This window comes from Thunnus albacares, chromosome 13 (genome assembly GCF_914725855.1).
Source record: "Thunnus albacares chromosome 13, fThuAlb1.1, whole genome shotgun sequence".
Classification (NCBI taxonomy): domain Eukaryota; kingdom Metazoa; phylum Chordata; class Actinopteri; order Scombriformes; family Scombridae; genus Thunnus; species Thunnus albacares.
In genome coordinates this window covers 30284058-30297508 of record NC_058118.1, presented here as the reverse complement: position 1 = coordinate 30297508, position 13451 = coordinate 30284058, and the positions used below count along the sequence as shown (strand labels likewise).

The 13451-nt window shown below is 38.6% G+C and overlaps 3 protein-coding genes across 3 annotated transcripts; all 3 read right to left on the bottom strand.

The window, feature by feature from the left end:
• Positions 1-1832: 1832 nt before the first annotated feature.
• LOC122995588 (olfactory receptor 146-like) lies at positions 1833-2867 on the bottom strand. The gene has a single exon (XM_044370896.1). It carries the CDS (start codon positions 2862-2864, stop codon positions 1920-1922), a length of 945 nt encoding a protein of 314 aa, XP_044226831.1. The 5' UTR covers positions 2865-2867; the 3' UTR covers positions 1833-1919.
• Positions 2868-5251: 2384 nt separating this feature from the next.
• Positions 5252-6196, bottom strand: LOC122995825 (olfactory receptor 52L1-like). The gene is made up of 2 exons (XM_044371200.1): positions 5845-6196; positions 5252-5715 (listed from the first exon to the last, which is right to left on the bottom strand). The coding sequence occupies exons 1-2, from the start codon at positions 6194-6196 to the stop codon at positions 5252-5254; spliced, it is 816 nt and encodes a 271-aa protein (XP_044227135.1).
• A 3696-nt stretch (positions 6197-9892) lies between these two features.
• On the bottom strand, positions 9893-12047 carry LOC122995514 (olfactory receptor 2K2-like). Its single transcript, XM_044370800.1, has 3 exons — positions 11671-12047; positions 10796-11022; positions 9893-10300 (listed from the first exon to the last, which is right to left on the bottom strand). The coding sequence occupies exons 1-3, from the start codon at positions 12045-12047 to the stop codon at positions 9945-9947; spliced, it is 960 nt and encodes a 319-aa protein (XP_044226735.1). The 3' UTR covers positions 9893-9944.
• Between the last annotated feature and the right edge of the window lie 1404 nt (positions 12048-13451).

Genomic DNA, 13451 nt, shown 5'->3' with positions numbered 1-13451 from the left:
TCTGTGTGACCTCATGGTTTGAGGCCCAACAGAAGAAAGTAATAGAAAAGTTCAGATCGATACATCAACAAATAATTAAGAATGATGGATGCATATTTACCCTACTCATCTTTTCTTTAAAAAAAAGTAACCCTTTGTATTTAGCCTATGAAACAACAGGGCATGCTAACATGCTATGTTGGTACACTAAGTACCAGTAAAGCAATTTATGCCTCGTTTTCCATGCAAAAAACATTAAACTCTAGGCTACATTTAGTGGTTAATATGATGCCAAATGTGTGTTTAGCTTTATTTTCTTTATTTTTACTATATACAGTGTCAATTAAAAGTTTGGACATGCTTTCTAATTTACGTGAATGGGAAGGTGCATATGCATAGACCATGACAAAGAACCGGAATGGACACATCAAAAATGTCAGCAAATTAAGATTTATTATAATAAAGAAAATGAACTAAAGTGAACTGGAATGTGAGGCGTGTTAGTCAGTATGTCTTCAACACATGACAGTCATCCTTCCTTCTTTTCTTAAACACCACAGCCTTCGTTTTGGAATAGCTAGAGCTATCATCTGTACTCAAGGATGAGTAAGCTCAACAACAAGCCAATTCGTTTTTGTGTTTGAAACCAAAAACTGAAGTCACGTGGTTTTTCCTTTTTTCATTTTAAACCAAAAACGAAAAATGAAATCACGTGATCTATTCCTTTTTTGTTTTCCAATGAAAATCCAGAAAACCAAATTCAAAAGACCGGGCAATTTTGGTTTAGAAATCAAGTATTTTTGTCAGTTTTTTACGATAGCGGAAGCGGCTACATTAGCCTACCCATGATCCTCAGCGAACGTTGCTATGGTGAAGACACCACCATAGCCTATCGTACAAAACGCCTATCGTACAAAACTGACAAGAAATACTTGATTTCTAAACCAAAATTGCTTTTGAATTTGGTTTTCTGGATTTTCGTTGGGAAACAAAAAAGGAATAGATCACGTGATTTAGTTTTTCATCTTTGGTTTAAAATGAAAAAAGGAAAAAACCACATGACTTCCGTTTTTGGTTGCAAACGCAAAAACGAATTGGCTGAATGTCTGCAGACCTGCTTGATATTCAATCCAAAAAAGAATAACGGTAAAATGAATCGGCAAAAACCAAAAACGGGCCAGGTTTGATTGGTTTTTCATTATTTAATTCGGACACCAAAAACATTTTTTTGTTTTGAAACAAATAACAGATTTACCGTTTTTTGGTTTTTGAATTACAAATGAATTACGAATTATCCAAAGATACCTGGACCATTCTTCCTGAAACGTTTGTCTCCAATGACCACGGCATAATGCTCAGCAAATTGAAGCAACTGCTCCTTCATTCATGCAGAGTTTCCTGTAATCTGAGTACTGGGGGAAGCGATGAAGAGTAATAATTAATATTCCACTGATCAGCATGATAAGATAAACAACTAGATGAGTGCTCAGACAAACTACTGTAAACTGTGAGAACCATGCTGCCTATAGAACCTGTAAACAGGACTACAGTGAAAATGAGGCCATCGACATTAATGATTAATATACTTTCACAGGAGAGCCTAAATAGAGCAGCATTGTCACTATGGGGACTTGTGATCAGAGTCTTGCATTGGTTCAGCTAGATGGTCAGACCGATCAGAATTCCAATTAGGATTTCACTTCCAGTGCCTGTTTTCTAATATGCAGTGGTGGCATAAAGGTTAGAGAAGTGAGCTTGTGACTGGAGGGTTGGCAGTGCAAACTTTTACATATAAATGAACATCTATTACATTCAGGCCCATGTCGGTCACCTGTGAACATGGGACATTCTCATGAACATGGAATACATAAGGCTACTCTTGGGTCACATTTTATGTTATTTATGTTGATAAATGTACAAATAAACATAGAATATTCTCCTTAAAATGATGGCAAAACCTTCTTGGAATCAAACAACTTTGACAAAAATCTTCGTATCTCTTTGGACTGCATGCCATAAATAATGGGGTTGAGGCTGCCAGGGATGATATGATACAAAATGGCAACAAATTTTCTGCTGTATGAATATTTAGGAAAGCGATGCAGAGTAATGATAGACATTCCACTGAACAGCATAATCAGATACACAACTAGATGAGTGCTACAGGTTTTCAAAGCTTTACTGTTCAAAGACTTGTTCTTACTGGTTAGACAAACTACTGTAATCTTAGTATAGGTGAGAACCATGCTGCCTATAGAACCTGTAAACAGGACTACAGTGAAAGTGAGGCCATAGACATTATTAATGAATACACTTTCACAGGAGAGTTTAAACAATGCAGCATTATCACAATAAGGGCTCCTGATCAGAGTCCTGCATCGGTTCAGCCGTATGGTCAGACCGAGCAGAATCCCAACCAAAACAAAGGCCACTCCCCAGGCAGAAACTGTCAGCTTGATCAACATTTTGTTACTCATTATGGCAGCATAGCGTAGAGGATTGCAGATGGCAACATATCTATCAAAGGCCATAATCATGAGCACAGTGTGAGCGGTGGTACTGAACATATGTGTGGTAAAAGCTTGGACCACACACTCATAATAACTGATGATGCGTTCAGAGGGAGGCCTCAACATGTCTACAAGCAAACGGGGCTCTAAGATAGAGTTTCCAAGGATGTCATTGACTGACAGGTTCCAGAAAAGGAGATACATGGGCTGATGAAGGCTCTTGTCAGTGAAAACCATAAAAGCAATGCCAACATTTGCAACAATTATAAACAGGTAGGAGAACAAGAGAAAGAGAAACACAGGGTAGACAGAGCCTTTTGAGACATTTAACCCTTCCAGCTGTAACGTGGGGCTGTTGTAGGTGTAGTTTTCCATCAACCTGAAAGAACAAAATAATACTGTTAATTATGGGTGTAACAAGATGTTTAGTTCGGTATGCTCCCTGACCCAAACAATTACTGTCAAAATAGTTTAATAATCCACACACTCCGACATGCAGAACAATAATTCTAGTGCTTGACTTCCATCCGGATAGTTTTGGCAGTGCACCACTTAGCTCTAGCATGCAGGTAGGATGCTCTTGAAAATTTCTTGAAGAGTTCTTGAAAAGCACTACATAAGTATCATGTATTATTATTATTATTATTATCGTCCCCCTCTCCTCTCTGTGATGGTCAGCTTTCCTCTTCGCCTTTCAGTGAAGCCGTTTGGAAAAACTATAAACACATTTGATTTCCAACATGGTCAGACAGCACATTGTAAGAACCAGTTCTGAGTGATGTGCATAACATATGTTTTTATTTTGATCACAATTTATGAAAATTACTGTGAGGAATCTTGCAGACCAGTAATACTTACTTTGAGTGTCTCTGGTTTCAATCTCTTTTCTTCTCTGTCTTGTGTCTCCCTGCTCATTGCTTGTAATACCCACCAGCACTGATCAAGATCTCCTCTGTTGCAACCTTTATAGACATGATTTTATCTTTAGGGGAATCAGTTAGCATTATGTCAGATAATGTCAGGCTGTTAACTGTCAACAAGCTGCAAACTTTTTGTTCTGAGACAAAGAGATGTTTGTCACCCTGTTCACCCTCCCCTTCTACCAAAAGTTTCCACTCACCTTCATGAGCATACTAAATTATCCTGCTTTAAGATTAAACTTAAGGTGTAAGGCAACTCCAAATCCACTACAGGTGATCAGGAGGAACTTTTAAAATGCAGTGCATTATTCAATAGATGTTGTAGAATAACTCCAATTTGGAAGTTACTATTCTCACCCATATAGTATGTTTGCAAATGTTCAGTGATGGAAGAAAGTAATGGAAAAGTTGAGATAGGTGCATCAACAAATAAATAAGAATGAAGGCTGGATTTATATATCACTCATATTTTATTTAAAAAAGTAAGCTTATGTATTTAGGCCAGAAAACAACAGGGCACACTAGCATGTTATGCTGGTACACTAAGTACCAGAAAAGTAAGTACATAAAGCAGTTTGTGCTTCTTTTTCCTTGCAAAAAACATTTAACTCTATGTTACATTTAGCAGTTGACATGATGTCAAATGGGTGTACAGCTTTACTTACTTTATATTTACTATATACTGTATGTACAGCAGTCAAAAGTTTGGACACACCTCGTCATTCAAGGGTTTTTCTTAATGACATAAACACATGTATTGCTGCCTCCTATTCAGTAATGTCATGAGGAAAAATATCATCTACCTGGATGTAATTCAAGTTATAAGTATGTGCATATCTCACTGTTGCTGTATTACAAAGTGAAGTGAAACTGTTACTGTGGGCTGGATAATTCAAGCATGATATGGCCTCAATACAGTAGAGATGTGCAGAGAGCCCAGTATTTGTATTTGTATTTGTTGAGGCAGAAAAAATATTTGTATTTGTGTTTGAATAAAAGTGGAAAGAGACTTAAAAATCCTGTTTTTGTTTTTATTACACTTTTAATTTTAGAAAATTAAAGTGTTACAATAAATGTTCATGAATAAACAAGCTTACGAAGGAGGTCCCCACACCAGGTCTCTAATTGGAGTCTCCCAGATCACAGACGACTGAGCTAAAACTTTACTCATCTTCTCATTGCAGACAGACCTCTTCCTATTTATACACCCATAACACAGAGACAGCACACCATGTAATGTGTAGGGAAGAACTTCAAAGGCAATTATTGATTTGAACTTTTCATTTATTGCCTATTTTTTACAACCTAACTTTGTGGAATGGAGAAGGGGAACAACAGGTTAGGGAGAGTCCCTTGGGAGCACTTTGCATGTGTTAGTAGTTCAGCTTTATCTCTGGGGAACATCCCCAACTCTGGAAGTGATGTCAAAATTAAGAAATGTGCATCATGTAGCAGGTGGATATGACTCCCCTTGTTGAGACCTGCTGACAGATGCACACTGGTATTTGACATGTTTTTTTTTTCTTCTCAAAAACAAATAATTTTTAGAATATTTGTATGAAACAAATATTTGTAAAAAACAAACAAACAAACAAAAAAACTATTTGTGCTTTGCCAAATAATGTATTTGTATTTGGGCACACCCCTACAACACAGTGGTGCCATCAGTGGGTGAAGTCTAGTGCTGAACTACATATCAAAACCTAAGCAGGACTCCCATTAAACCCTTGCATCAAACATAAATTAAGCTTTATTTACAAGTGACAAACTGAAGTACATGGTAGGGAACTCTTAGTTCATAGTTATTTGATTTGATACATACATTCCTTCTGGAAATTCTCTTCACAATGATGGCAAAACTTTCTTGTGCTTGAACGATTTTGAGAAGAATTTCCGTATCTCTTTGGACTGCACACCATAAATAATGGGGTTGAGGCCTCCAGGGATGACATGAAATAAAATGCTACAGAGTTTCCTGTAGTGTGAGTACTGAGGGAAACGATGAAGAGTAATAATTAATATTCCACTGATCAGCATGATAAGATAAACAGTCAGATGAGTGCTGCAGGTTTTAAAGGCTTTACTGTTCAAAGACTTGTTCTTACTAGTTAGACAAACTACTGTAATCTTAGTATAGGTGAGAACAATGCTGCCTATAGAACCTGTAAACAGGACGACAGTGAAAGTGAGACCATACACATTATTAATGAATACACTCTCACAGGAGAGCCTAAATAGAGCAGCATTGTCACAATAGGGACTTGTGATGAGAGTCCTGCATCGGTTCAGCCGTATGGTCAGACCGAGCAAAATCCCAACCAAAACAAAAGCCACTCCCCAGGCAGAAACTGTCAGCTTGATCACCATCTTGTTGTTCATTATGGCAGCATAGCGTAGAGGATTGCAGATGGCAACATATCTATCAAAGGCCATAATCATGAGCACAGTGTGAGTGGTGGTACCAAACATGTGTGAGATAAAAGCTTGAACTAAACACACATAATAATTAATGAGGCGTTCAGAGGGAGGCCTCAACATGTCTATAAGCAAACGGGGCACTAAGATAGAGTTTCCAAGGATGTCATTGACTGACAGGTTCCAGAAAAGGAGATACATGGGCTGGTGAAGGCTCTTGTCAGTGAAAACTAGAACAGCAATGCCAACATTTGCAAAAATGATAAACAAGTAGGAGAAAAAGAGGAAGAGAAACACAGGGTAGACAGAGCCTTTTGAGACATTTAACCCCTCCAGCTGTAATGTGGGGCTGTTGTAGGTGTAGTTTTCCATTAACCTGAAAGAACAAAATAATACTGTAAATGTCACAATTAACATCCTGACTATTTAAATATCAGAGATCATGTTAAGACATAGTACTGATTGTTAAACTACACATGACTGAAAATTACAGATTACCCCAGGTATGCTTGGAATACCTGTTTCTCTCTTCCCACCTGTGCACCATGCGTGCTGCACTTGGCACCAAAATACACAGACAGGCAAAACAAACTCATGAAATTCAGAGTGCTGCTTGTGTTTGTCACTGTAATCAGTAACTAGAGGCTTCTGTCTCTCCCACTTAGTCTCTCAGCTGTCGTTCTCTCGCTTGCTATCTCTCTCTCACCAAAATCACCTGTTAGCTATTGCATCCAAACAGCAATCAGCAAGCCAAGTAATTCACATAATTCTCATAATTGTTTTACATTAAATTTTTTTTTACATGTTTGTGCCTTTTGGGGCTGCTGCAACACCTGAATTTCCATAAGAGGTAGTTTCACAAATCATGAAAGTAGTAACAATGAAAGCTGAAGGTGTGAATGTTCTAAACATATATTTTTACTTTAATCAGACATTATATAATTCAAGTATGAAAACTTTGAGGAAACTTGCAGATCAGTAATACTTACTTTGAGTGTCTCTAATTTCTAATCTCTTCTCTTTCTTGTGTCTCCCTGCTCATTGCTGGTAACATCCACCAGCATTGATCAAGATCTCCTCTGATGCAACATTTATAGACCTGATTTCATCTTTCAGGGGAATCAGTTACTACTACGTCAGTAATGTTTGTCGCTCTGTTCACCCCCCCTTCTACCAAAACTTTTCACTCACCTTCATGAGCAGTCTAAATTATCCTGCTTTAAGGTTAAAGTTAAGGTGTAAGGCTAATCCAAAACCACTACAGGTAGATCAGGGGGTAAAAATGCAGTGCATTATTCAATAAATATGGATGATTTACTCGTAAAGTAATAGAGAAATTGAGATAGGTACATCAACAAACAATTAAGAACGACGGAGGCATTTACATCCCACTCATCTTTTCTTAAAAAAGTAACTTAGACTAGATATGTATATATGTACGCGGGTTTGCTTCAAGGAGGTACCAATGATGGCTCAGACGACGAGAAAACTTCAGTGTGGTGATTTTTTTATTCACACCAAGTTCCCAAACAAGAGTGGCAAAAATATTTACAGTGCAGAGGTGGAAAAAAACCAATAACAAAAAAAAGTATTTACAAGACAGGTTTCTGTGAGGACCCCAGCTTGCTAGCATATATTTTGGAGTGTGATATTTTGAAAGGGCCTTTATTGTGAAATTCGACAGTGAAATGATCTGGAAGTTTTTGTGCAGCTAGCTGGGGTCCTGTAGGGTGTGTCAGAAGATGAATCATAGATTGGAAACAGAGAGGGTTTTTTTAATCATGTGCAGTGTTTGTGGTGAGGTTGTCTCCGTTGAGAGGGGTGTTGAAGTGGTTCTGCCTCCTGCACTATTCTCCGCAGCAGCTGTGGTGGGGCATGGAAAAGGAAAGGGAAGGACAGCAACTGAGTAATGGATAGGGGCAGAGGATTTGTGGATTGGGGTGTTAGTGGAGACATATCCTGCTGATCTCCCGATGGTGGCGGTTGAGTCAAATCTGTTAAAGTACAGGTTTAGCTCATTGGCTAGTTCATGGCTCCCCTCCACAGCTGGACCTGATGAATTAAATCCAGTGATTCCCTTCATCCCTCCTCCTCCAGAATTCTCCATTTTTGTCCACATGAATGTTGAATTTCCCCAACAGAACTATGGAGTCTCCAGGCTGTGCCCCATCCAGGACCCCATACAGGGCTCCACCCAGAGACCCCAAGAAGGCCAGATACACACAAACAACAGTTAGAGCCTTCCACCCAGTGACACATAATTGCAAGGAGGCAACCCTCTCGCTCCGCAGGGAAAACTCCAAAACTACAGCACTCAGCTACTTAGATATTCACCTGTGAGTATCCCAACACCCGCTGGGCGCCTCTCACCCTGGGCAACTCCAGAAAATAAGAGAGTACACCAACACAGACCCCGGGGTCACAGGGACACGCAAACCCCTCCACCACAATAAAGTGATGATTCTCAGAGGGGCCTGGCATATTTATTTCCCATAAATGTAGCTATTGTGACGCTATGGGTCAGGCTGACTATTAGATTTTATTCCTTAAAGAAAAACTTTGTTCTATAGCCATGACAACTAACCCTAACCCTAACCGGCCGTCAGTTTTATCATTGATGATAACATACTTATTGCTATATAAGTCTCAGCACAGAGACGTTTCTAAAAAAAAAAGGTCCAATGAGGGAACAAGCATGAGTCAGACTATCAGACAAGTTGTAAACATGCTGGCATATCTGCCAAAGTAGCTACTACTTTATTTGGAGTAATGTTGCTAATAATCCCTCAGCCCAAACTACAATAGTCATAGTTTTTGGTTAGAAAGCTTACTTTTTATTTAGTTATCTTTTTTCAATGTCAAAAAAGACAGCAGCAACAGCAAATATTTTCCATCATGGTTTTCACTGATGAAATGAACACGTTTGACTACACTGACTACAAGCAGTAAAAAGCAGCGCAGTGAAGTTGAAGCCACAAACATGTAACACATTCACAGAGGGAAACTCAAACATGCCACTTAGTCATTATGGCAGCATAGCGCAAGGGATTGGAAATGGCAACATATTTATCAAAGGCCATAATCATGAGTACAGTGTGGGAAGTGGTACCGAACAACGGTGAGGTAAAAGCTTTGACTCATAATAACTAAAGAGTCACTCAGAGGGAGCTAGCAAGATATCTGCAAGCAAAGAGGGCACAACATGAGTGCTTTCAATTATGTCACTGACTGACAAGTTGCAAAACAGGAGATACTGTACATAGGTTGGTGAAGGTTTTTGTCAATGAAAATCAGAACAGAAATGTCTATATTCATAACTATGTAGGAAACAAAGAACAAGAAAAAGACAGGGTATGTAGAGTCCTTTGCGACCTCTAACTCTTCCATCTGAAGTGTGAAGCTGTTATAGGTGTAGTTTTCTATCCACCTGAACAACAAAAAATCAAACTGTATTTAACTGTAATCATAATAATAATAATAATGATAACTCTGTATCACACCTTGGATTACACCAAGATAATCCACAGACATTTTTGTTTCAGCACTCACTGGTAACTATGACTTTTAATAATTTTTTTCCAGACTAATTCATTCATCCATGTTCTGTTTGACAGCCTGAACATGTTCATCTTCCATTATGTTCCAGTAAAGTGGCTTTATTTTAATTTGGATATAGACACATATTGTCCATCACTCATCATCTTTATTTTGAAAAAGTTGGCAAATTGGTACCTTTCCAAGTACAGTGTCAACTGTTGGACAACTGGAATGAGAAATATTTGTCTTCTATTCTTCTTTTTTCTTCACTCTGCAGTAGTCTTTCCATCCCTCATTATTTGTATTCAATATCAGGCTGACAAATGAAAACAAAGATATTGCACTAATATTTATTTTTCATATAGTTGAAAGTAGATACAGACAGACGAGGACAGAGAGAAAGGGGGATGACACGCAGCAAAGGTCCTGAACCAGAACAGTGATTATATGGTATGCACCTCAGATCACAATGAGATGTACTAAGTTATTGGAAACAGGCTTTAAAAATTCTACACATATCTATATATATAATGAATATAGAATATATAAATAGAATATAATGATCTGAAGAAGTTGACCCCTCTCATTTTTTGCGACAGGCTTGACTGGTAAAATGCTTGATGATGCTGCCACGTAACTCTTTACTGACCAGTCCGTAGATGATGGGGTTGATGGCTGGTGGAATGATGACAACCATGATGCTAAAGAACTTCTTGATGTTTTGGGAGACTGAGGGGAACCGGTGACTCACAATTATGATCACTGAAGCAATTTCGAAGAGCAGATACACAACAAGGTGCGGTGCGCATGTCTGAAAGGCCTTGCTTCGGGCGCCACTGTCAGATCGGCCTTGTTTAACGGAAGCATGCAGGATCCTGATGTAGGAAAAAGCAATGATGAGGAAGACACCTGTACTCAAGGACCAGGTCATGGACAGACCTAGAAAAACATTTTAGAAAATCACAATTAACAAGTATCACGTAAACCTTCTATCATCCATTTAACTCATTTTGTCCTCTAGTAACAGGACAGTTATTGCTGCAAGGACCTCTCATTTAAACAATTAAATATTAAATATATGTGTTTTATTATACACTCAGCTGACCTTACAGAACTACAGCTCACAAACGGCAATTTGTTTTGTTAAAAACTACCCTTGAACATGAACCAAGACTATACTGTGACTCTGTTTAAATAGTCTCATCACATGATTAGAATACAAACTGATCGGTTATAGTGTGAAGTTGTACTTTGCTTTACACTAGTATTGTTTGTGGAGGAAGAAAAGTTTAAAGAGAAACTGCACTAAATGTGGGTAAAATGACTTAATAACTGAGTAAAGAGAAGTTAACTACAGCCAACACTGCCTGACACACCACCAAAACCACATGTTTTGCTGTAGATCTGTAGCTTTATTCTCACCAATGTACTAACCATAGATGTTATTTGAGAGGGTGGGACCGCAGGCCAGGCTCAGGATTGAGCGGTTGCTGCAGTAGACGTGCCGGATGATGTTGCCACACAGCTGTGTGTTCATGTGGAAGGCAAAAAGTACAGCAATACACAGCAGAGCGATGAGCCAGGCCAGGGCGCAGCAGAAGTGCAGTCGAGCTGATGTCATGATGGTGTGATACCTGAGCGGTTCACACACAGCAATGTACCTGCAAAGGGAGAGCAGCATTTATGCATTATTAATTAAATTTAAGGTTTCTTTCACACACAAACATATAAACCTAATTACACTTTTTAAAATAATGGATGCAAAATCAACAAAGAAGGTTGCCAGACTGGTGGAGGAAGGCTTTACAAAAGGAAAGGGATACACAGAAAACTGTTTTTATGCAAAGACTAAAAATATAAATTAATTATTTAGGATAAAAGACAACTTATAAATAAAAGTTAATTGTTTCAACTCAAGTTTCATTTTACAAAATCACAAGATGTGTCAAGATTACAGGGTTTTTGGGATGAAATTATCTCTTTGTGTTTCTCTTGAGTTTTTCCTGTTAGAGCAGGAGTGGACAGATAGTAACAAAAAAGAAGGAATTTTGTACAAAAATGACTAACTTTGAAAGATATCCACTTGATTTGGCTAATTTGGATGACTGAAGCCTCATATATATACATCATATCATTTTAATACATTTTTGCTTACTTAAACTCACAGTGCATTAGGAAGTGATCTTGTAATGTATGAACAGGAGGAAAGATTAAAGGAAGCTTACATTGGTTTAATGTTCACATGTGCACCTGCCTACAGTTTTAAAAACACTGAGTGTATCATTTAAAGTGCTGGTCCGTTTCTATACCTGTCATAAGCCATCGCACCCAAAATAGTCTGCACTGCAGCACCATACGTGTGCACACAGAAGGCCTGGGCGATGGCGAGGGTGTAGACGATCCTCTTCTGCCCGGTCAAGAAGTGCATCATGAGGCGAGGCAGCACCGCTGTGGCCCCCAGCAGGTCACAGACTACCAGGTTACAAACCAATATGAACATGGGTCTATGCAAGTTCTTATCTATGACAATGACACACAACACCACACCATTCCCCAACAGCACCACCATGTAGTTAAACAGAGCCAGGAAGAACAGCAAAGAGCTGTAGCCTGGTGGTACAAAGAAGCCCTCCAGCTCGAACACAATAGGTTGTTTCAGAGGCGTTACCATTGTTTCGTTCTCCATCCAAGGCTGTACAGTTCTGTATAAGACATGTATATCAAAACCATTAAATAAGTTACTATTCAGGCATCAGGAAAAGTGCTTATAATTTCAGAGTTTAAATGTATCACACAGTGTCACCTGCAGTAAAACTTAATGACACTTAATGAACAGACAGTCTCAACTCAATGTTTCATCAAACAGATGAAAAGAGCAAAAGGTAATGATCACAACACAGTAAAGGTTCTTGTACAAAGCCTGAAGTGTTCTGCACTGCCCTCTGGTTTTCTCGTCAGAGCATTGATGATGCTCTGACTTGTTGAAGAAAGTGTGTTGAGCTTTATATACATTTACCTTGTGTTCTGAGTGTCAGTCACATAACACTGATCCCTGCCCACAGTCAGTTTTACCATCGCTGCATAAGCCCCGCCCTAAACAATCTCCTGTGGCTTAAGTTTCAAGCTGGCACTTAGTTTTGGCTGTGATTTTATGAATAATGAATACTTCCTGGGAATATGTCATTTATTTCCACAGAAGTCAGTGGATTTGGTTTTAAAATGTTTTGCAGAATATCCTCTTACCACCTGAGTGATTATATGGGAACGAATGACCATCTTTATAGTAATGAAGTGAGGTTATTCCTGCCTGCAGGGGAAGTAAACTCTGTCACATGCAGCCATTTCAGGAAGTTGTTTCAGCGGCTTAAGGCATGACAGCACTGTTGTTGCATGTTTAGTAGATATTCTTTCATCTTCTGCATTTTACTGCTCAGTTCTGATTTGAAGATAGAGGCCTTGTCTTGGTAGACCATGAAAGTATAGAGATGCCAGGAAATGAGGGGAAATAATAATGGGGTCCTTGGTCAGTGCATTGATGCCTAGGCCCAATAAGTCCTACAAATTAAACAACGAAATAGGTCATGTGACAATGTGACTTCAGAGTGACACATTTCTAATCTTGCACCCCTATCGGCAGTAACCAGCAGGACAACATAATTTGTCTGTGCTTGCCAAAACTGTTACAAATCACTGTTAAATAATAATGGTAGTTTTTGATGTGACAACGTTGTGGTTAAGGTCTGGTTAGGTTTAGGCACAAAAACCACTTGGTTAAGTTTAGGGAAAGATTATGGTTTGGGTTAAAATGATCACTTCGTTAAGGTTAGAGAAACATCCCAATCAACCCAAGTGGTTTGGGTTGAGGTTACTACTTACTTAGCTAGGTTGCACCAATAAAGTTGAATTTAATCTAAGATAAGTTCTAATCAGATAAAACTAGGTTTAAAATGAGTAAATCCCGAAAAATAAATAAAAATAAATACAGTTGTGTGCTTTCGGGACCTAGTGTGTATAAAAGAGGGGGAAACCATTAACATTCAGCTGCTCTGTATTCCTTAACAAAACATTACATTGTTTGCTAGCTAGCTAA